The sequence below is a fragment of the Lethenteron reissneri genome, chromosome 4, assembly GCF_015708825.2.
Source record: "Lethenteron reissneri isolate LAM-NWPU_2019-01 chromosome 4, ASM1570882v1, whole genome shotgun sequence".
Lineage (NCBI taxonomy): Eukaryota > Metazoa > Chordata > Hyperoartia > Petromyzontiformes > Petromyzontidae > Lethenteron > Lethenteron reissneri.
Genome location: NC_083782.1, coordinates 475,058 through 498,933, shown reverse-complemented (window position 1 = coordinate 498,933; position 23,876 = coordinate 475,058). Strand labels below are relative to the sequence as shown.

Here is a 23,876-nt window from a genome sequence, read left to right as displayed (position 1 = left end):
TTACTTCCGGCCCAGACCATAGTAAGAGGGGACGGAGACCCCTTCATCGCGGTCCTCAATGTGGGCTCGCAGACGGTGGTGGTCCCACAGGGCACCGTGCTTGCTCACGCAACGCCGTTGCCCTGTGAAGAACCCGTCGCGAATCACGTGAGCGCTGTCCCTGCGCCGCGACCACATTCGGACAGCGATGAAGGGTGGCTCGAGGCGCTTTGTGCGGGATCGACGGACCTGTCAAATTCAGAGCGTCAACAACTTAAAACACTACTGCGGGAATTTTCCGACGTTTTTAGTTGAGACAAATACGATTTGGGCTGCACTCATCTGCTGCGTCACCATATTGATACGGGTGACAGCGCGCCAATACGCCAGAATCCTTTTCGGTTAAGTCCCGCCAAAAAGAACCATGTCAAATCGGCTGTTGATGACATGTTAGCCGCCGACATCATTTCTCCTTCCACCAGCCCTTGGGGAGCGCCGATCGTCCTAGTTAAGAAACAGGACGGCTCGTTGCGGTTTTGCGTTGATTTTCGGCGCCTTAACAAAATTTCGGTTGCCGACGCATACCCGCTTCCACGGATGGACGAATCGCTTGACGCCTTGGCGGGAGCGCGATTCTTCTCCACATTGGATTTACTTTCGGGATTCTGGCAGCTTCCTCTGGACGATGATTCAAAGCCTAAAACTGCTTTCCGTACACCACACGGCCTGTTCCAATTCAACCGGTTGCCGATGGGACTCCACTCAGCGCCGGCAACTTTCCAGCGTTTGATGGAATTAGTTTTGGCTGGATTGCAATGGGACTCGTGCTTAATTTATTTGGATGACGTTATCGTCTTTAGTAAAACATTTGACGAACATCTCCAGAGGTTGCGGGCGGTTTTCCTAAAGATGCGGGCTGCTAATTTGAAATTCAAACCCCAAAAATGTCATCTGTTACGCGAATCGGTGCGTTATTTGGGACACATTGTGGGACGCTCAGGTATTGCTACCGATCCCGCCAAAACGCAGTGCGTCAGCTCCTGGCCGACTCCCACCTCGGTGGGAGAGGTCAGGAGTTTCATTGGCTTCGCGTCGTATTACCGACGGTTTGTCGCGGATTTTGCGACGATTGCGAAACCCCTACACGCTTTAACGTCAAAAGGGGTTCGGTTCCACTGGGGACAGGAGGAGGAGGCTGCTTTCCGCTCCCTTCGGGACGCTCTGGTAAAAGCTCCTCCCTTGGTTTACCCCGATTTTTCTAAGCCCTTTTTGCTCGACACCGATGCGAGCAACACGGGTATTGGGGGCGTGCTTTCCCAGGTGGTTGACGGCGTGGAACGGGTGGTCGTGTACGGTAGTCGGGTGTTGTCTCCAGCGGAGCAAAGATATTGTGTCACCTGTCGGGAACTGTTGGCAATTGTCTATTTCATCCAACAGTATCGCCCATATCTGTATGGTCGGCATTTCACCGTCCGCACAGATCATGCGGCACTAGAGTACGCCCTGCGAGTTCAACAACCATCGGAACAATTGTCTCGATGGTTGGAGATTCTCCAGGACTTTGATTTTGAAACCACCTACCGTAAGGGCGTTCGCCACACCAATGCGGACGCTCTGTCGCGCATGCCAACCACCTCCGAATGTGCATGCCTCCTGGGGTCTGGACGTTGCAGGCCTCCGGGGGACATATCGGTTCCGGTCTTGGCGGCCGCCGACGACGACGAAACATTGATTACTAATTCGATCGCACAACAGGGAAAAGATTCCCTGTTGGGGTTGCCCGTCACTGAATGGGGGCGCCTCCAGATGGAGGATACCTCCCTCCTCGGGTGGCGTCATTGCGTCGGCGGTGCTGGGCGGGGGAGGGGTGATGCCGACGCATGGGAAATGGTGCAAGGTCTGCTGATGCATTGGGACGGGAAATCCCATCGACACCGGCTGGTGGTCCCTTCTTGGTTGCGGGGCAAGGTGGTGTGGGCCGCTCATGAGCGCCTCCTACACCTGGGGAGCCAAAAGACCCTCGCCTTGCTCCAACTTGATTTTTTTTGGCCAGGCATGACGAGGGATGTCGGGGATTTATTGGGGTCATGCCCTCGGTGCGCGCAACGAAAACCGCCAGCACGGGAGTCTAACCCACCCTTGCAATCAATCAAAGTGTCCAGAGTAAACGAGCTTGTCACGCTGGATATTTTGGGCCCATTCCCCGCCACCCCCAGGGGCAATAGATATTTGTTGACTGGTGTGGAGTATTTTACGCGCTGGCCTATGGCCTGGCCCCTTGCCAACCAGTCGGCAGCAGCCATCGTGGAGGCCTTTGTTCAGGGATACGTCCCTCTACACCAATAGAGCGAGACCAGCTGCGCTTGGCCCGCGACTGGAAAATGCTAGCTGACATTGGCCGGCAACTTGTGTTTCCTCCGGAGATCGCAACCACCACCCTAAGACCTGACGTGGTGCTCTGGTCCCGTTCGCTCAAGAAGGTCTTCATCATTGAGCTCACAGTACCCTGGGAGGACTCAGTAGATGAGGCTTATGAGCGAAAACATCTGCGCTATGCCGATCTAGCTGCCGAAGCACGGCATCATGGCTGGAACACAGAAGTCCGACCAGTGGAGGTGGGCTGCAGAGGTTTTGTGGCAACATCTACAACCAGACTGCTTAGAGACCTGGGAATTAAGGGCCAGAGCCAGCGTTCGGCAATCAAAGCTGTATCGGAGGCGGCAGAAGGCAGCAGTCAGTGGCTCTGGATGAAGAGGAAAGACCCCAGCTGGGCCCCAAAGTGAGAGGGCCAGGAGGTATGCAGTCAACAATGCTTGACTCAGGGAGGAGGATGCCCCTGCCATGCATAGTCCCATGGGATGTTGGCTACCAACAACAAGGCAACTCCTATGACTAATTGGGAATGGGACGCAAGCGTAGGATTGATCACCCTGTCGCTGGCCGCCTTTGGGGAGGGTGTATAGTATGAAAGGCCGAAACACCCGAGGAACCAAAGGGTCACTACTGACGATGCGCTCCCCAAATTTCACCAGGCTCACTGTTCATGAACTCTTGGAAGTGCTTGCACAAAGGATAGTAACATCTCATCCTGTGTTCTTTGGAATCTGAATATCTGGACTTGTCCAGTGACTGCTGAGAAAGATCAGCTGACAACAGGGGAAAGTCCTTGTGGCGGCACGGAGAGACGGCTGACAGGAGGGAATAGACCCCACTGGGACAGTCATGGGTTAGCTTCCCATTTCTGTAGTTTCCCATGCTTCGCAGTATGTTGGAAACACCCGATTTAGCTACAGAAAGTCAACATACGAGAATACCCCTAGAGTCTGCGAGAGCGGGGGCGGAAGATGACTCATCGACTGACAACATGGTAACGACTGGACCGGAAACGACTACGAGTAATGAGAGCACAGCACAAGAGAACACCACAGCAACTGTCACAAGTTCCGCTGCAACAGCAGGCCACAAACAGATGCAGGTATGTGTCTGTGGTTGGAGGAAAGTTACATCACACCATGGGTTGAGGATCCACCAGGGGAAGAAGGGGTGTTTGGGTAAAGAGAGACAGAGGCCTCGCATTGATTACTTTCTGCGAAAGCGATCAAATCAGTCGAATGAAGCACAGCAACTGGACGCAAACCATAGTTTGCAGTGCATCAGTACCACTGTCATGGAGGACGTAAACTCAAGCACTGAAGTAACAACTGAGGTGGAACCAACAACAGGAGTGGAACTCACCCAGCCTCCGAGACCTGCAATCGAGAGGAGACTACCAGGGCACAGACCGTATGTGAAGTGGCCTGGCGCCAGTGACAAGAAGTTGTGGGAAACAGTGAATACTGACCTTACCTTGACCCTCGAGAAACTTCGAGGCACTGTGGAGAAGAAGTTGGAGAGGATGGGGGACATCATCTATGAGTACGGGGCAGAAAGCTTTGGAGTGCAAGAGGCAAAAGGCGGGAGAAAGGTTCCAACCCCACCAGTTTCCAGGAGGCAACAAGAAATCAAGCGCCTCGTTCAAGAAAGGAGACAGCTTAAGAAACAGTGGAAGAAAGCCTCGGAAGTGGAAAAGGAGGGCATAGAGGCACTTCAGGCTGACATCAAAACCCGGTTGGCATCCCTCCGTAGAGCAGAGAACCTACGGAAGCGCAGAAGGAAGAAAGAACAAACTAGAACTCGATTCTATAAAGATCCCTTCAAGTTCCTTAAAAGTCTCTTCACGAAGGAAAAAAGTGGAGTTCTAAAAACAACAAAGAAAGACCTAGAAGAGCACCTGAGAACAACAAACTTTGACTCAAATCGACATGAACATCTGTCCATCCCATCAGATATCCCACCCATTGAACCCCCGGAACATCAAATTGAGACCAGCCCTCCGACATGGAAAGAGGTGGAAAACACAGTTCGAAGGGCACACACAGCATCAGCCCCGGGGCCAAATGGAGTCCCGTACAAAGTGTATAAGAACGCACCAGACGTCCTGAGGTTCCTCTGGAGGCTTATGAGAACAGCTTGGCAAAAGAAGATAATACCCAAAGTGTGGCGTAGGGCAGGCGGGGTCCTGATCCCTAAGGAGAAGGATGCAGTGAACATCAGCCAATTCCGCCCAATCTCCTTACTGAATGTCGAGGGTAAAATCTTCTTTAGGATCATTGCCCAGAGGATGGCCGAGTACCTGCAAAGGAATGCGTACGTCGATACATCTGTACAGAAGGCAGGAATATCAGGGTGCTCTGGCTGCTTGGAACATTCCAGCATGATCTGGCACCAGATCCAAATGGCCAAGGTGGAGAAAAGGGACCTCCATGTAGTCTTCCTCGACCTCGCCAATGCATTTGGCTCTGTGCCCCATGAACTCCTGTGGTCTGCCTTCAGATTTTTCCACATACCGGACACCATCACAACCCTGGTGAAGTCGTACTTTCAGGATCTGCAGTTCTGCTTCACCACCTCAGAGTTCACCACCTCATGGCAATGCCTGAATGTAGGTATAATGGCGGGATGTACCATTTCTCCATTGGCATTCATAATGGCAATGGAGGTTATCATCAGATCCTCAAAATGGGTTGCTGGTGGACAGCGAGTCGACTCTGGTTTTCGCCTCCCTCCACTCAGAGCCTACATGGACGACATTACAACATTGACCACCACTGTCCCATGCACCAGGAGACTGCTCAGAAAACTCGAGGAGAACATCAGCTGGGCCTGTATGAAGATTAAACCATCCAAGTCACGCAGCATCTCGTTTGTGAAGGGAGTACTCTGTGACCTGAAATTCTTCATCGGAGATGACCAAATCCCAACAGTGTCTGAGCAGCCGGTAAAAAGCCTTGGAAGGTGGTATGATGCAAGCCTGAAGGACAAAGACCAGGTGCAACAGCTGCGCAAAGACATCAGTAGTAGCCTACAGTCCATCGACAACACCCAGCTACCTGGAAAGTTAAAGGCCTGGTGTCTGCAGTTTGGTCTCCTACCCCGGGTGTTGTGGCCCCTAGCAGTGTATGAGGTTCCAATCTCAACAGTGGAGAAGATGGAAAGAGGAGCCACGAGCTACTTAAAGAAGTGGCTCGGAGTTCCACGATGCCTTACCACCATAGGCCTCTATGGAGATGGTGTCCTCAAGCTGCCCCTCACCAGTCTAACCGAGGAATTCAAGTGTGCAAAAACCAGGCTCCAGATGACACTGAATGAATCTCGAGACCCAGTGGTGAGCAACAACGCGCCGACCTTGGCAACTGGGCGCAAATGGAGGCCAGGAAAAGCAGTCCAGGAGGCAACAGCAGCCCTCAGACATGCTGACATTGTGGGTCATGTTCAGCAAGGGAGAGGAGGCCTTGGGCTAACTAGCCGTGCTGCTTGGAGTAAGGCCACTGCACCAGAGCGGCGGAAGATGGTAGTGCAGGAAGTACGCCATCAGGAGGAGGCTGCAAGGTGGGCCAAGGCAGTCTCTCTTGCCAAACAAGGACAGTGGACTCGATGGGACAGTGTGGAGAAGAGGAAGATCAGCTGGAAGGATCTGTGGGCCACGGAAGCGAGGCGGTTGAGCTTCTCCATCAGAGCAACATATGACATCCTTCCAACACCAGTTAATCTTCACCAATGGTATGGTGAAGATCCGGACTGTGCCCTCTGTTCCATGCCAGCCAACCTCAGGCACATTCTCACAGGGTGTAAAACAAGCCTCACCCAAGGACGCTACACTTGGCATCACAACCAAGTCCTTAAAAACCTTGCGTCCGCCCTGGAGGACAAGCGAGCTGCCACCAACTCCCTACCACCCCCAGCAGCATCACACCCCTTACGGACGACCTTTGTCCGCGAAGGGGCTAAACCACCGAAGAGCGGCTCTACACCAATAGAGCAAGACCAGCTGCGCTTGGCCCGCGACTGGAAAATGCTAGCTGACATTGGCCGGCAACTTGTGTTTCCTCCGGAGATCGCAACCACCACCCTAAGACCTGACGTGGTGCTCTGGTCCCGTTCGCTCAAGAAGGTCTTCATCATTGAGCTCATAGTATCCTGGGAGGACTCAGTAGATGAGGCTTATGAGCGAAAACATCTGCGCTATGCCGATCTAGCTGCCGAAGCACGGCATCATGGCTGGAACACAGAAGTCCGACCAGTGGAGGTGGGCTGCAGAGGTTTTGTGGCAACATCTACAACCAGACTGCTTAGAGACCTGGGAATTAAGGGCCAGAGCCAGCGTTCGGCAATCAAAGCTGTATCGGAGGCGGCAGAAGGCAGCAGTCAGTGGCTCTGGATGAAGAGGAAAGACCCCAGCTGGGCCCCAAAGTGAGAGGGCCAGGAGGTATGCAGTCAACAATGCTTGACTCAGGGAGGAGGACGCCCCTGCCATGCATAGTCCCATGGGATGTTGGCTACCAACAACAAGGCAACTCCTATGACTAATTGGGAATGGGACGCAAGCGTAGGATTGATCACCCTGTCGCTGGCCGCCTTTGGGGAGGGTGTATAGTATGAAAGGCCGAAACACCCTAGGAACCAAAGGGTCACTACTGACGATGCGCTCCCCAAATTTCACCAGGCTCACTGTTCATGAACTCTTGGAAGTGCTTGCACAAAGGATAGTAACATCTCATCCTGTGTTCTTTGGAATCTGGACAAAGGTGCTCCGGAGCGGCTGCTGACCGACCAGGGCAAAAATGTTTCCGGCAAACTACTCCAACAAGTTTGTGAGCTCCTGGGCACGAAGAAAATTCGTACCTCCCCGTATCACCCGCAAACTGACGGGATGGTCGAGCGTCTGCATCGAACCATCACGTCAATGTTGTCACAGCAGGTTTCGGACTCACAGACCGATTGGGACCTGAAAATTCAAGGGGTCTTGGCGGCATACCGGATGGCACCCCATGCAGCTACGGGATTTTCCCCCTTCTACCTCATGTACGGCCGCGAACCTGACCCGCCTGTTCGTGCCCAGCTGCAGATCCCCGCGCCGCAGGGTAAAACTAAATTGGCTGACCATGTAAAATTTAATCTGGCCAAATTAACAGAGGCACGGGATGCTGCCATGCAAAACTCTGACCTCCGTCAGAAAGCGAATGAGCGGCTCAGACTGGGTCGGGCGCACATGCTGCAGTGGAAGCCGGGGGACAAGGCATGGCTGCACTGTCCCCAGGTGCCACTTGCAACCTCCTCTAAGCTGGTGCGGCCGTGGCGGGGCCCTGTGGAGGTGGTCGAGGTTTTGCGACCGCAGTGCGTGCGCATCAAATGGGGGAAGCGGCGGTGGTTCGTGCACCCCTCTAGATTAAAACCCTTCGTTGCGGTACACATCCCCACTTCACACACGCGTGGCCAAACATGTGGGGGGTCGACCGACTCGCTGGGTCCGTCTCTGTCGCTCTCACCTAATGCCTTGCCGGCTGTGCCACCTCCAGGTGCATCAGGAGTGACGGGCTCACGCCCGATCACCCCTCCTGGGGATGCCAAGGGTCACGCGGCATCGGATGAGGACTCACTCCGAGACGGACAGTTGCCACCTGACGGTCCGCCACCCGGGGTTACCCCGTGTGAGGGGCCCGCTGCAAGGACGCGCGCTAAAATGCGCAGACTGTTGTGAGGCCGGAAGATGTGTACATAGGTTGTGTTCATTGTGTGTTGTGTTGGTGGTGTGTTCCCTGCTCATTGGATGTACATATGTTGGGTTCACCATGTGTTGTGTGTGTGGTGTGTTCCCTGCTCATTGGATGTACATATGTTGGGTTCACCATGTGTTGTGTGTGTGTGGTGGGTTCCCTGCAAATTGTATATAGGCTGTTTTTACGGAATTCGTATTTATTCGGGGGGGGGGGGGGGTGCGTCGGGTTGTTTTCTCTTCTTGCTGTTGCGTTCTTGTTGTGTTCTTGTTGTTGTTCTTGTTATCGTTGAAAAATAGTGAGGCACACGCGCGGTCAGGGGGTAAATGCACTTTTATTGTCATTTTTTTTTGTATGTTGGCAGCCGGGACGGCTGCAAGCTATGCGGGGGGGGGGGGGGGGGGGGGGGGGGCGGGGGCGGTGATGTAGGGGTGTTAGAGAGAGAGCCCGTTATGCATGGCAGCTTATGGCAAACAAACACAGTGGGCGGGGCTACGTGAGTGCACGGGGAGGTGCTCTCTATGACGTCCGCGCCAGGCACCCTGGGGGGGCTGATTCGGAGTTATGATCCCCCGGGGCCCCACCCCTCAGCGGGGGGTTGGGTATAAAAGGGGATGTGTCGGAGGGCTCGGGGAGAGATGTTAAGCTAACCAGTGAAGACTGAAGACGTCTTAGCTAGAGCCCTGGACTCCCCTGGTTCGCCGTCCTTATCAGGGCCGAACAGGACCGAGCCAGCGGCGTGGTCCCGAGAGCCAGAGCCGGTGCTCTTGTCAGAGCTGGTCTGGGACTCAGGGTACCGGGCCCGACTTACCAGTGTCGGGCCAGATAGCCTTCCCTAGCCCGTTAGTGGAGGACTAGGCAGGCTAGGAGTAGCTAGCGCGTGTATCCCCAGCTAGCCGGGTGAGGGGGCCGATACCCCCTCTAGTGTTGTATGCCACTACCGTGCTGTGTGAAATAAACCCGTGTGCCTCCAACTCCGGCGTCCAAGAGTCGTGAACTCTATTACACATTGGAGAAACCAAACGACATGTCTCGGACCGCATCCGTGAACATAAAGCAGACTTGAAACACGGTAGGACAAACACCTCAGCCGTGGCAGATCACTGTTACAATTCAGTGGGCTCACATGATATTGACTTCTCCAAGACAGAGGTTCTCTGCAAGCCATCTGGCTACCATGAGAGATTCGTTCATGAGGCGATCCACATATACAAACACAGAGACAATTTCAACCGAGAAGATGGATTCTGGCTCAGCAATCATTGGAAGGACGTAATAAACCATTTCGGATCTTAACTGATTGTGTTCACGTTTACGGTGACTTTCAGACCGCGTTCCACTCACTGGCATTGACTATATATCTTGTATTCTCCGCAGGGAATGGATTCTTTGCTCCGCTGCAAGTCTCCTACCACTACTCTCCCATTGACATATTTCGTTGCTTCCTCTTAGTATCTTTCACACGACGGTCAATGGTGCAGTGTATAGTGGATTGTATAATTATAAATAGTATAAAATTGTAATGCTTTATACAATGTACAAAGTAATATATAGTATCGTAATTGTATAGTGAATATACAGCAGTGTGATATACATTAGGGTGGATAGAATAATACATAGTGTAATATTACAATGTATAAGGTATAGGGTGATGTATAGCAATACAGTATATAATTTAATGTTGGGTTTGTCTATGGCAGTATATAGTACGGTGTAGTCATATTCTTAGGTTTTTTCGGTAAAGTAGGTAAAACATTAAAATTAATAAAAGTAAAATAAAATAAAAAATCACGACGTTTCGGAGGCAACACAAGCTTCGGTCTTCAGGTGGAATCGTCACAGCCACGACAGCTTTATCAAGTAAATGAGAGATTGCAGGAGCTACCACTCCGTTTATATAATGGTTGGAGAAGGGGGGGGGTAAGGGCCAAGTACAGCACACTTTTTATTAATATGGTAAGGTGAGGCTTAAGAGGGTGAGCCTTTGCTATGGAGAGGTACGGTTTGTGACTAAACCTGTGACAAGGAGAAAACCACTAAACATGGTAAACCTGTAATAGTTGTCTGTCAAATAAGATTGGCAAATAAGTGTAGTTAAATCTTTTTTGCATGGTTAATCACATCTTTCCAATGATTACTCAGTTTGTAACCGTCATCACGGTTGAAATTATGTTGTGTTTGTATATTTGTATGGCTTCGTGTACAAACCTTTGATGGTAGCCAGGAGGTTTGCAGAGAACCTTTGTCTCGGAAAAGACAATTTCATGAGAGCCCACCGAGTTGTAGCAATGATCGGCAACGGCCGAAGAATCAGTTCTGCCGTGTTTCAGATCTGACTTGTGCTCGCGGACACGATCAGCAACATGACGTTTCGTTTCTCCAATGTAGCAATCACCACAAATGCAACTCAATTTGTAGACTCCAGGATACTGTAAGTCAGGAACGACATCCTTCACAGATGGAATCAAATCACGGATTTTATGCACTGTACTGAATCGGACTTAGATCTTATGTTTGTTTAGAATTTTGGAGATCTTTTTGGTCACACCTGCTATGTATGGTAACGTGATAGTTTTGGTCGGAGTTTCATGTGGCTGTTTCTGTGTGGTGGGAGAAACAGCTTGGCGGATAGTGCAGTCAGAGTATCAAATCTAGAAGTACGGTGTAGACTCGTGTATTGTAAGAGAATAAAGTTTAGCTGGAAGCATATTATATTTTTTGTGACATAGAATTGTAATGTATTACTTACTGTTAGTAACTCATCTTATTGGAGAGTATATTTAGTATACTGATGATACTATGTAGTTTATACTTTAGTTGTTTACGTGGTGGTTTAGTTACTGCAGCTACATACTATTAACACTCCTTCCCTTTATTAATGTTAACCCTATCTCTCCCTTTGATGCTGCTAATCCTGCATAATGCACGGGCATAATGACTTTAAACCCCTTGCCAAACCTCCTACGCATTTCACAAGTAGTACTAATCGCATATCTGCATTTCACATAAATATGCTAAATTCCTCTTGATATGCAAATTATTTTGTCAAGGCGCTCTTCGCCCCTCCATCCCAGCTTAAATAGTCGCTCCAAGCCTGGGGCGTGTCATTCAGACTCTTGTCTTCTCGACAGACCTGTTCTCCACCTGAGGACGGCTGCTTGCATTGTGGGCGAAACGTCGTGAGAATTATTTGATTATGTTTTATTTTTATTATTTTATTATTTCCATTCTACGTGACTACCGAAAGAACCTAGAAGATGAATCCCTGCAGTCACGAAAGCTTTAATTCAAAAGGTTTAGGATGATAATTCGTTTTTTACACTTCTATCTGGCAACAAAACTGACACCTTTTTTTACAAGGAGTCATGTTTGCATGGACCACAATACCTGCAGCCATAATGCAAAAAAAAACACAACTCTGATAATATATGCACTGTCCTTGAAGTTGATTGGTCCACACCCGAGACAGCTTTCCTTAGAGCTTAGTCTCACATGGGTTGGACCAGATGACGCCAAAAGGTGCACAACTCAAAGGGTGTGGACCAATCAACTTCAAGGACATTGCATATATTATCAGTTATGTTTTTTGTTTGCATTATGGCTGCAGGTACCATTCTTGGATCTTTTTATCGCAAACATGACTCCTTGTAAAAAAGGTGTCAGTTTTGTTGCCAGATAGAAGGGTAAAAAAACATTTATCATATTTTTTGCTGGCAAATGTGGTTCCAATGGTCTAAATGCTTACCCCGAGCTCTCATACTCTGATGGTGCATTGCAGAATCAAACTTGGGTCACTGTTTTCGTAGTGCAGTGCGCTAACCGCTACACTACCGCTTCCCACAAAGATGAAGAATCTGTCGTATAGCCTTAACAGACTTATGGGGCAATGGCTGTTTGTGAGCACCTATGAACGCCGGAACGGCACACGAGGGGGTGGGTGGCCAGCACCACGCCCGACCGCCTTTGTCTCCCTAGTGGTGATGTTTATGCATCGTATCAGGTACTCATTTGAGGCTGAGTCGACCTAGGGGAGGCCCAGGACCAGTTCAGATAATTGTCACTGGTGTTGACCATGAGCGGGAATCGAACTCGGGTCGCCAGGTTCGTAGCGCAGCACGCTAACCACTACACTACCGCTCCCCACAATGTTCAGTTAGTAAATTCAAGTACTCCTTTTGTTCAAATGGTGGTGTTTCTGATATTCGAAATAGGTGAAGAGACTGAAACTGGATTTATGTTTGAGGAAAAGATCATGATCGTTTTTTTAAGATTCACGAGGATGACAATTGATGTTTAATTAAATTGAAATCGTGTTGTTTTCATGGAGAAATTTTAGACAGATGCCATCCAGGCATCCACCCTATGACCAGACTCCGCCATCCACACTTGTCTCTCGCTGCCTCGTAGCTGGCCACATGGCCTACCAACTCTGGACCAATTCTTCAACCACATCAATTCCATACACCCAGCCATCAAATTCACCATGGAGGTGGAAAAGGATGGCAAGTTACCATTCTTGGATCTTTTTATCGAAAAGAGACCTGATGGCTCAATGGGACACTGTCCCATCCACACTTGTCTCTCGCTGCCTCTCGTAGCTGGGTTAGTGCAAGGCCAGTGGTGTTCCAGATGTTGTCCATCCACCTCCTCTCGAGGTCAACCTCTGCCCTTGCTACCTTCTCAATTCCGAAGCAAGACCCATTCCTCTAGTCCAGAGGTCCTCATAACGTGTCCAAAGTATGTCAATATCTGATTCACGAATAAGGCCTCGACTAGGAGAGTAAGACCATCCTCTCTTAGGACGAACATGTTTGATATTTTGGCTGTCCATGGTATACGTAGCATTCTTCTCCAGCACCAATTCTCAAATGCACTTTCGCTCACTCAATCTCAGTGTCCATGACTGACATCCATATAGAGCAACAGGAAATACCAGAGCTTTGAAAAGCCTCTTCTTGGTGTTTATGGTAAAGCCCTTGTCTCTCCATATCTTATTATACTGTGGCATAGCTGTTCTACCGAGAACTAGCTGCCTTCTGATCTCGTAGCTACACTCCCCATCTTCAGCAGTCAAGGAGCCCAGGAATACATTTTTCACAACTTTGATTGGTTTATTTTCCAGACTAAATGAGTTTAGTTCGGTCGCCATTACCTTTGTTTTTTGGAGAATCCAGCCTTCTCACTAGCTTCGTTAACATTTACCAACAGGGTCATCATTTTAGCTTGGCTATTTGATAGTAGGGTGGTAATTCTAGATTTGAAGCTTTCGTGACTGCAAGGATTCATATTCTTAGGTTTTTTCGGTAAAGTCACGTAGGAATTTTTTAAAATTAATTAATAAAAGTAAAATTAGTAAAATAAAATAAAAATTAGTTTACTTTTATTAATTTTTATTTTTTATCTACGTGACTTTACAGAAAAAAACCTAAGAATAGGGTGGTATCATCAACATATCTTAAGTTATTTATTCTTCAGCCTCCAATCTTCACACCTGCTTTGATAGAATCCAGGCATGTCTCTTGCATAATGCGCTCACTGTACACATTTAATACTCTTTGGTTCTTTCGGTAAAGTCACGTAGAAAAAAATCACGACGTTTCGATCGCAACACAAGCAATCGTCTTCAGGTGAAAAGAAATACAGCAGGTGAACTGCTGAGGCAGGAGAAATATAGCGGAGAGCTGCTGCAACAAGAGGTTATATAGGTTTGAGATGGGTGCAACCCAAGTGGAAGTGGGCGGGGCTAGAGATGGAATTTGCATGTAAATGTAAGATCGGAGAGCCTGAAATACCTCACGACTACGGTGTTGAAGAGGCGGCCATTGTATTTCTAGAGATTAGCATGTCAATCTGTAATTTGCATGTAAATGTAAGATCGGAGAGCCTGATATACTTCACGACAACGGTGTTGAAGAGGCGGCCATTGTATTGCTAGAGATTAGAGATGAGCATGTCAATGTGAGATGGCTTCCGCAAGCAGCGGCTGTGTTAATAAGAAGATTGGCATGTCAGTGTCAGAGAACCGGGCACAACGCCACCTCGTGGGCAACAAAATCTGCGGTGTTGGCCGCTGCACTGAGAGAGACCAGTATGTCAACGCAAGAGAACCACCGCAACGGTGGCCTTGTCAGTGAGACATTCAGCCTATTAAACAACGAGAGCCACCGCCACATCGAGGAAAAGGGAGCAGCGGCTATGTTAGTGAGAAATTTTGCCTGTTAATGTAAATACATTTAACAAGGTAATGTAACTCAGAGAGTCGGGAATAACTGCTAACATCGGCAGGTAGGATGGAAGCATCACAGCCAGTTATGACTTTACCTGGTTAATAACGTCCTTTCAATTATTGCTCAGTTTGTACCCATCTTCTCGGTTGAAATTGTGTCTGTTTATATATCTGGATGGCTTCATGAACAAATCTTTGTTGATAGCTAGTGGGTTTGCAGAGTACCTTCGTCTTGGAGAAATCTATTTCATGTGTGCCCACCGCGTTAAAATAATGATCAGCCACGGCCGAGGTATTGGTCCTACCCTGTTTCAGATCCGCCTTGTGTTCTCGAACACGTTCTGAGACATGTCGCTTAGTTTCTCCAATGTAACTACTGCCGCAGACACAGCCTAGTTTGTAGACGCCGGGGTATTGCATGTCAGGGATCACATCCTTCACAGATGGGATAAGATCACAAATTTAATGTACTGTATTGAATCGAACCTGGATCTTGAGTTTGCTCATGATTTTGGAAATCTTTTTGGTGACCCATGCTATGTATGGCAAGGTGATGGTTTTGATTGGATCCTCAGATGGTTCTCTCCTAATGGTTGGGGTGGCAGCTTTACGGATTGTGCAGTCCGAATATCTATTCATCTTGAGGGCTTGGTGTACGTACTCCAGTTCACTGGCTAGGTGGTGATGGTCAGAAATGCAATGAGCCCTATGGTGTAGAGTTTTGATGAGGGAATTCACCTGGGCTGGATGGTGGTGGGAGTCAGGTTTTAAATAGGCATCCGTGTGGGTGGCTTTCCTGTAGATAGTGTCCCAATGAGCCATCTGGTTACTTTTTGATTAAAACATCCAAGAATGGTAACTTGCCATCCTTTTCACCTCCATGGTGAATTTGATGGCTGGGTGTATTAATTAATGTGGTTGAAGAATTGGTTCAGTGCTGGCAGGCCATGTGGCCAGATGACAAATGTATCATCTACGTATCTCTTCCACAAGGAAGGACGTAGGATGGATGCCTGGATGGCATCTGTCTCCATTAAAATATTGGCTACCACTGGAGACAAGGGAGAACCCATTGAGGTACCTTCAACTTATTCTTTGGTTTTTTCGGTAAAGTCACGTATAAAAATAAAATAATAAATTAAATAATAGCATACGACGTTTCGATTGCAACACAAGCAATCATCATCAGGTATAATAAAATAGCGACATAGAATATAACCAGAAAACTATAGACAGACATATAAGCAGACAGATATCACCAAGATACATAGAGAGAGCAACCCAGGTACAGAGAGAGGTGATCGTCTCTGTGGGGTGGCCTTAAATAGACAGGGGGGCGGAGGCAGAGAGAGGGAGGGGGTAGGGAAAACATTTACATGTCAATGAGTACGAAGGGAGGGGAGTAAGGTAAGCAGGCTTAGAGGGAGACAGAACACACTAAATTAAATAACCTAGCAAAGTATCGAAGGTTATTTAATTTAGTGTGTTCTGTCTCCCTCTAAGCCTGCTTACCTTACTCCCCTCCCTTCGTACTCATTGACATGTAAATGTTTTCCCTACCCCCTCCCTCTCTCTGCCTCCGCCCCCCTCTGTCTATTTAAGGCCACCCCACAGAGACGATCACCTCTCTCTGTACCTGGGTTGCTCTCTCTATGTATCTTGGTGATATCTGTCTGCTTATATGTCTGTCTATAGTTTTCTGGTTATATTCTATGTCGCTATTTTATTATACCTGATGATGATTGCTTGTGTTGCAATCGAAACGTCGTATGCTATTATTTATTTTATTATTTTATTTTTATACGTGACTTTACCGAAAAAACCAAAGAATAATTCCTGCAGTCACGAAAGCTCCAAAATTAAGATTGTACCTTCAACTTGTTTGTAGAATGTACCATTCCAGGTGAAGTATATTCTTGGTGAGGCAGTATCTCACCAGGGCCGGTACATCAGCATTCAGTCCTTGTTGGACCAAATCTTCGATGATTGCAATGGTGTCAGGCACAGGAACTTTAGTAAACAAAGAAACTACATCGAAACTGACAAGCAAATCACCTGGAGATAGTGAGATGTCTTTAATTAGAGATACCAAGTGAGCTGAATTAAGTACAGCTGAGGTGGTCTTGCCAGTGAATAGAAGCAGTGTCTCAGACAGAAATCGGGCCAGTTTATAGGTGGGTGAGTCAATGGTGGAGACGATAGGACAGAGTGGTGTACCTATTCTATTTCTTATTTATATAGCACCCTTTCCAGGGCACTTTACAATGAATTTTAACTGTTTGCCGATAGGTTTCCAGACAGCGCCAGCCACTTTTCAATGGTTGATGGAGTTGGTCCTGACAGGTCTTCAATGGGACGTCTTTTTGATTTACTTGGACGACTTCATCATTTTTGGGCGGTCTTTTGAGGAACATTTACAGCAGTTGGCACTGGTTTTTTCAAGCATTCAGGGGGCAAGCCTGAAGCTTAAACTGTCTAAGTGCCACCTAGCGCAGTCCTCTGTCAAATATTTGGGGCACGTCAGCATGGCAGGTGTGGCCACATACCCCGACAAGACTCACTGTGTTCATGACTGATCCCACACCCGTCTCAGTATCGGATGTTCGGAGGTTTGTTTGATTTGTGTCATACTATCGCCGTTTTGTACTGGATTTTTCCGCCATTGCGAAGCCATTCCATGCGCTTACTGCCAAGGGTCAGAAGTTTCACTGGGGTCCTGAGGAGGATTTGGCCTTTAGGAATTTGCGAGGGTTTCTTATGGATATTCTGGCACTGGCTTAGCCTGATTTTTAGTTGCCTTTTATATTGGACACGGATGCCAGCGATATGCGGTTTGGGGGCATGTTATCGCAGGCCCAGTCTGACCGGAAAGTCGTGATCGCCTATGGCAGTTGGGTGCTGTCACCGGCTGAACAGCGGTACTCCGTCATGCGCCGGGAACCCCTAACAGTTGTACATTTCGTCTGCCGATTCCGCCCTTATACGGCCAACGATTTGTGGAGAGGACCGACCATGCGGCGCTGCAGTTTTCATTCGGCAATCAACATCCTTCGGGCCAGATGGACAGATGGATTGAGTGCCTGCAGGAAATCTCTTATGACGTGGTCCACAGGAAAGTGATGCGCTACGCCAAGCAGGATGCCTTGTCGGGCCTGCCAGCTAGGACGGCTTGCACTTGCTCTGGGGGGTCTGGTAGATGCAGGCCAGCTCCTAATGATACGCCGAGCCTTGTAACGCCGATCGACACGCATGCAGGCTCCTCCAAGGCTACGTTGATGGACTGTGATATAGGGCTTAGCCGGGAGGATTTGTTGCGGTTGCAAATGGAAGATGACATGTTAGCGTCGTTTCGTGCCCTGGTTCACTCTCGCCCCCCCAAGTCGATTCTTGCTGCGGCGTCATTTGCGAATGTTAATGGCCTGCTTATGCGATGGGAACTCGACACCCAGCGTCACTGGCTGGTTGTTCCTATATCCGTACGGGAACGGACTGGTGGCGGAGGTTCATTGTCACCGTCTCCTGCACTTGGGTGAATGCAAGACGCTCGCCACGCTTAGAAGTCACTACTTCTGGCCAGGCATGTCAGCAGATGTACGCACGTAGATAGCCACGTGTGCTGAATGTGCTCGCCTTGTGACAGTGCCATTGCAATCTATCGCTGTCTCCCAGGTGAATGAGCTGGTGGCTCTTGACATTTTAGGACCCTTCCCTCGCACTGCTTGGGGTCACAAATTTTTGCTCGTGGGTGTTGGGTATTTCACCCGTTGGCCTTTGGCATGGCCCCTCGCCAATCGTACGACTGTCTATTGTGGTGGTTTTCCTGGAGAAGGGTGCCCTGGAGAAATTGCTCACGGATCAGGGCCGCAATTTTTTGTCTAAACCAGTCCAGGAGCTGTGCGACATTTTGGGTATGAAGAAGTTGCTCACATCACCGTACCACCCACAGACTTATGGGATGGTGGAACGCCTAATCTGCACCATAACTGCTATCTTGTGCCAAGTCGTCGATAAGTCAGACCGACTTGTACCTGCACATTACGGGGGGTTCTCACAGTGTACCGGTTGGCACCTCATACCTCCACAGGATACTCCCCATTTTTCTTAATGTATGGGCAGGACCCGGATCCCCCCCATTGGATATCAGCTGGTTGACCTCCCGAGTGGGCAACTAAGTGGCCGACGATGATACGCCGTTCAATGCAGCAGTGACAGTCGACAAGGGAGGCGGTGCAAGTGGCGGCGGCGTCCGCTCACTTTGTGAACGAACAGACTAGATAGAACGTCATTACTGCTTTTCCTTTCCAGTGGGGGACAATGGCTTGGTTGCATTACCCCCAGGTTTTCTTGGGGACATGGCAGGGGCCTGTCAAAATTGTTGAAGCTCTTCAGCCCCAGTTTATACATGTCCAATTGGGCTAATGCCAGTGGTATGTACACCCTGCGCGGCTGAAGCCTGACGTGTCGAGACATATCACTGAGATGCCACTGCTGGCCGACGCACCACCACACGCAACGCCACCACTCACACCTACAGATTCACCCCTATCTGCTCCATCGCCTCCACTGTCACTGGCGAGGTCAGGGGGACAGCCAGCTGCGACGGGACCCCACTAAAGGCTGATGCCTTCCTCCCCCAGGGCCGCATGTGACGGGAGGGGTGGATCAGCCTCGGATGCTGCTGCCGGCACCTATCACTTGTGCAAAAGTCCGGAGCATGCTCCTGCGGTGATTGGGGGGGGCGACGATGCGGCACGACGAAGGGACCTGGGAGGATTGTTCAGGATGATTCTCCTTAGGGTTCCCCAAGGCTGATGCATTGACGGGGATGTGGTTGCTCCATTGGAACCTCCTTTTCCAGTAGCAAAATATGATAATTCTTTTTTTACCCTTTTATCTGGCAACAAAACTGACACATTTTTTACAAGGAGTCATGTTTGCATTGGCCACAATACCTGCGGTCGGAATGCAAACAAACAACACAACTCTGATAATGTATGCACTGTCCTTGGCGTCATCTGGTCCAACACCATGTGAGACTAGGTTCTAAGAAAAGCTGTCTTGGGTGTGGACCAATCAATTTCAAGGACAGTGCATACATTATCAGAGTTGTGTTTTTTGTTTGCATTCCGACTGCAGGTATTGTGGTCAATGCAAATATGACTCCTTGTAAAAAAGGTGTCAATTTTGTTGCCAGATAAAAGGGTAAAAAAACAATTATCGATGTGGTTGCTGTTGACATCCTGTACAGGCTGTAGTCTGTGCGTTGTGTCACCCTGGCTGTCTTGTGTGTTTTTGTTCCCCCCTCCCTCACCGGGATTACACTGTGGGTGTTTAGATGCCTGCAGGATTGTCAATAATGTTTTATATAAAATATTTGTGGTTGTGTATGCTTATGTTGTTCGCCCTTTCTCCAGTTGTTGTGTTACACAAGCGCGGGTTGTCATTTGGAGGGGTGTGCTGCTGGTGTGCGTCCGCATGCTGAGATGGGACACACATGCACATTTGAGGGTGATGCGTTCATGGATGACTTGTGCTGGCACCTTCTTTATTTGGGCAAATGGTGCGGTGTATCTGGACATTGGGCTCGTCCCGGTGCCACGCAGCGGGGTTGTTACGTTGAGGACAACTTTTTTTTCAGGTTGGTGAGGTGATGTAGGATACTCAGGGCTGTGATAATTCGGAAGAGAGAAGCAGTACATAGCTGTCAGCAGAGTCTCGCAGTTCTCCCATTGGAGAATGAGCCGCTGGCCGCATGGCCGCACGCTGCGATAATTCGGAAGAGAGAAGAAGTACATAGCTGTCAGCAGAGTCTCGCAGCTCTCTCATTGGAGAATGAGCCGCTGGCAGCATGGCGCGCTCTAGGAAAGGTCCTTACGGGGGACATGATTGGAGGAGGAGAGAGCAGGATGAAAGAGGCCGGGCGAGGAAAATAGCGGGAGTCGCGGGGAGAGAGAGCATGGAGATGGCTGCGTGAAGCGAAGCTGAAGAGAGAAATAAAAAGGGTTAATACTTACCTGTCTCCCTCGTAGATTTCATTACAAATGTAAAACACATATTGTATTAAAGAGCTTAGCTTTGAGGTTGATCTTCGGTAATTCCACACAGCTGTGTTTGTTGTTATTGATGTTATACTCACCTGTACTTTCACTTGCCTGTAGACTCTCTCACTTCTACCATGACCTGTACACTCACCTGTACACTTATTAAGTTTATTAGCCTAACTCCAGAATAAAGGGATCAATCTGGGTTTCTGAAGTGATTTGAGATTTTTTGACTGAGTTTCAAAGATGTTTTTATAGCCACATGCCATCTTTTGATAGCACAGTTGTAATTTAATTTGTGATCAAACCTTTCCATATTTCCTCTGCACAGATGGATCCGCCATGGGTGCAGTCATCCTTTGAAGGTATCGGTGGAGACCTGTCAAAGGCCAGTGGTTGTAGAGATACAATCTCAAGCCTTAGACCACACATACCAGTTGCAAGCAAAGTTAAATCCCGACGTGGTGCTGCTGCTGCTTCTTGTGCTGCCATGGCCAAAACTGGGTGGCGACAGGACTACAACAGAGACAGTGCAGAGAGCTGGGTGGAGCGGCATGCGCCAACAACAACGGTGAGGCCCCCCCCAGTGGTAGGCTGGACCATGATTACACTTGTGACCATTCTTCCAGGACTCCTACTTCTAAAGGCTATTGCTTGAGGTCCCGCTTGACCTTCATTGTTGAAATAAAATGTGTTCATGCTGCCCCTAATGGGGTGACGTCCGCTTCACTAGGCCATGTCCACTAACCTAGGCCATACTGCTGGGACACGACTTGTACCTTGCAGGAAGTTTTGCGTATCAGTGTGTTTTAAGTTTTGTGTACTGGTAGTGTAGCGGATAACACTTTGCACTACTAAACTGGCAACTCGAATTCGATTCCTGCTCATGGCCAACATCAGTGAGGCGATTATCTGAACCAGTTCTGGGCCTCTCCTCGTTCGACTCAGCCTCAAATAAGTACGTGGTGGAGTGTGTAAACATCACCACTTGGGAGACAATGGCAGCCGGACTTGGTGCTGGCCACCTCTACCCCCTTGTGCACCGTACCAGCCTTCATAGGTGCTCACTAACAACACTTGCCCCAACAGTCTGTTAAGGCATCTCATCCTGCCTGACAGCCATGCAAGCCTGGATGACCGAAAATTTCCCTTCCCTAAATCCTTCCAAAACTTCGATGCTTTTATTTCAATCCTCTCGCTCAACCCTTCCTGCACCCCTCATTTCTTTACCCCCCCCCCCCATTAGCCTCTTCCCAAACTCTACCACACTCACTCTCGGTGTTACCTTCGATTCCACTCTCTCCTTCATTTTTCACATTACAAACACCACTCGCACATGGCGTTACCATCTGTACAACATCAGGAAAATCCGCCCACTCATCACTACCACACTCCCTTGTCTTCACTCGTCTGGATTACTGCAACTCACTCCTGGTCGGTCTCCCTGCTTACGCCTTTATCTCTCTCCAACACATCCAAAACGCATCTGCACGGACTGTACTCAACCTTTCATTCACATCTCACTGCTCTCCTCTCCTTCAATAACTTCACTGGCTTTCGTGACTGCAGGGATTCATCTTCTTGGTTCTTTCGGTAAAGTCACGTAGAATGGAAATAATAAAATAAAATAAATTAAACATAATAAAATAATTCTCACGACGTTTTGGCCACAACGCAAGCAGCCGTCCTCAGGTGAAGAACAGGTCTGTCGGGAAGACAGTGTCAGAATGAAACACCCCAGGCTTGGAGCGTATATTTAATCTGGGTTGGAGGGGGAAGAGCGCCTTGACAAAACAATTTGCATATGAAGAGGAATTTAGCATATTTATGGGAAATGCAGATATGGGATTAGTACTACTTGTGAAATGCGTAGTAGGTGGGCGGGGGGTTTCAAAGTCATATGCCCGTGTATTATGCAGGATTAGCAGCATCAAAGGGAGGGGATAGGGGTAGCATTAATAAAGGGAAGGAATGTTAATAGTATGTAGCTGCAGTAACTAAACCACCACGTAAAAAACTAAAGTATAAACTACATAGTATCATCAGTATACTAAATAGACTCTCCAATAAGCTGAGCTATTAACAGTAAGTAATACATTACAATTCTATGTCGCAAAAAATATAATATGCTTCCAGCTAAACTTTTTTCTCTTTCATCACACGGGTCTACCCCATACTATATACTGCCATAGACAAACCCAACATTAAATTATATACTGTATTACTATATACCACCCTATACCTTCGACTATACATTGTAATATTACACTATGTATTATTCTACCCACCCTACTGTATATCACACTGCTGTATATTCACTATACAATTACGATACTATATATTACCTTATACATTGTATTAAACATTACAATTTTATACTATTTATTATTATACAATCTGCTATACACTATATCATTGACCGTCGCGTGAAAGATACTAAGAGGAAGCAACGAAATATGTCAATGGGAGAGTAGTGGTAGGAGACTTGCAGCGGAGCAAAGAATCCATTCCCTGCGGAGAATACAAGATATATAGTCAATGCCAGTGAGTGGACTGCGGTCTGAAAGTCACCGTAAACGTGAACACAATCAGTTAAGATCCGAAATTGTTTATTACGTCCTTCCAATGATTGCTGAGCCAGAATCTATCTTCTCGGTTGAAATTGTCTCTGTGTTTGTATATGTGGATCGCCTCGTGAACGAATCTCTCATGGTAGCCAGATGGCTTGCAGAGAACCTCTGTCTTGGAGAAGTCATTATCACGTGAGCCCACTGGTGGCTTTCCTGTAGACAGAGTGGCTCATTGAACCATCAGGTCTCCTTTTAATTAGGACATCCAAAAAGGGTAGCTTGCCATCTTTCTCGACTTCCATGGTGAATCTGATGGTTGGGTGTATGGAATTGATGTGGTCGAGGAATTGGTCTAGAGCAGGCCGGCCATGTGGCCAGATGACAAAAGTGTCATCTACGTACCTCTTCCATAAGGTCGGGCGCAGAGTGGCAGTCTGGATGGCGTCAGTCTCAAATTTCTCCATGAAAACGTTGGCTACAACCGGAGATAGGGGGGAGCCCATTGGAGTGCCCTCTGTTTGTAGAAAGTTCCATTCCAGGTGAAGTATGTATTGGTTAAGCAGTGTCTCACCAGGGGGGGTACCCCAGTAATCAGTCCTTGATGAACCAAGTCTTCAATGATTGCGATGGTGTCTTATTTTTTTATTATTTTATTACTTCCCTTCTACGTGACTTTACCGAAAGAACCAAGAAGACAGTACATAAAATCCGTGATCTGGTCGCGTCTGTAAAAGATGTGGTTCCAGACATATAGTACCCTGGCGTCTACAAACTAAGTTTCCTCTGTGGTAGCAGTTACATTGGAGAAACCAAACGACATGTCTCGGACCGCATCCGTGAACATAAAGCAGACTTGAAACATGGTAGGACAAACACCTCAGCCGTGGCAGATCACTGTTACAATTCAGTGGGCTCACATGATATTGACTTCTCCAAGACAGAGGTTCTCTGCAAGCCATCTGGCTAC

At 48.4% G+C, this 23,876-nt stretch overlaps 1 protein-coding gene across 3 annotated transcripts in view; it reads left to right on the top strand.

Annotated features, from left to right (window-relative positions):
- The window catches only part of RAD17 (RAD17 checkpoint clamp loader component), a 111,530-nt gene that overhangs the window by 27,094 nt on the left and 60,560 nt on the right, over positions 1–23,876 (top strand). For 2 of the 3 annotated variants that reach the window (XM_061561777.1, XM_061561797.1), the window contains exon 3: positions 20,671–20,910. The exons of the other annotated variant lie outside the window; for it this stretch is intronic. In XM_061561777.1, coding sequence (XP_061417761.1) covers positions 20,671–20,910 — 240 coding nt within the window. The remainder of the gene's footprint in view (positions 1–20,670; positions 20,911–23,876) is intronic. 3 annotated transcript variants of the gene reach the window in all.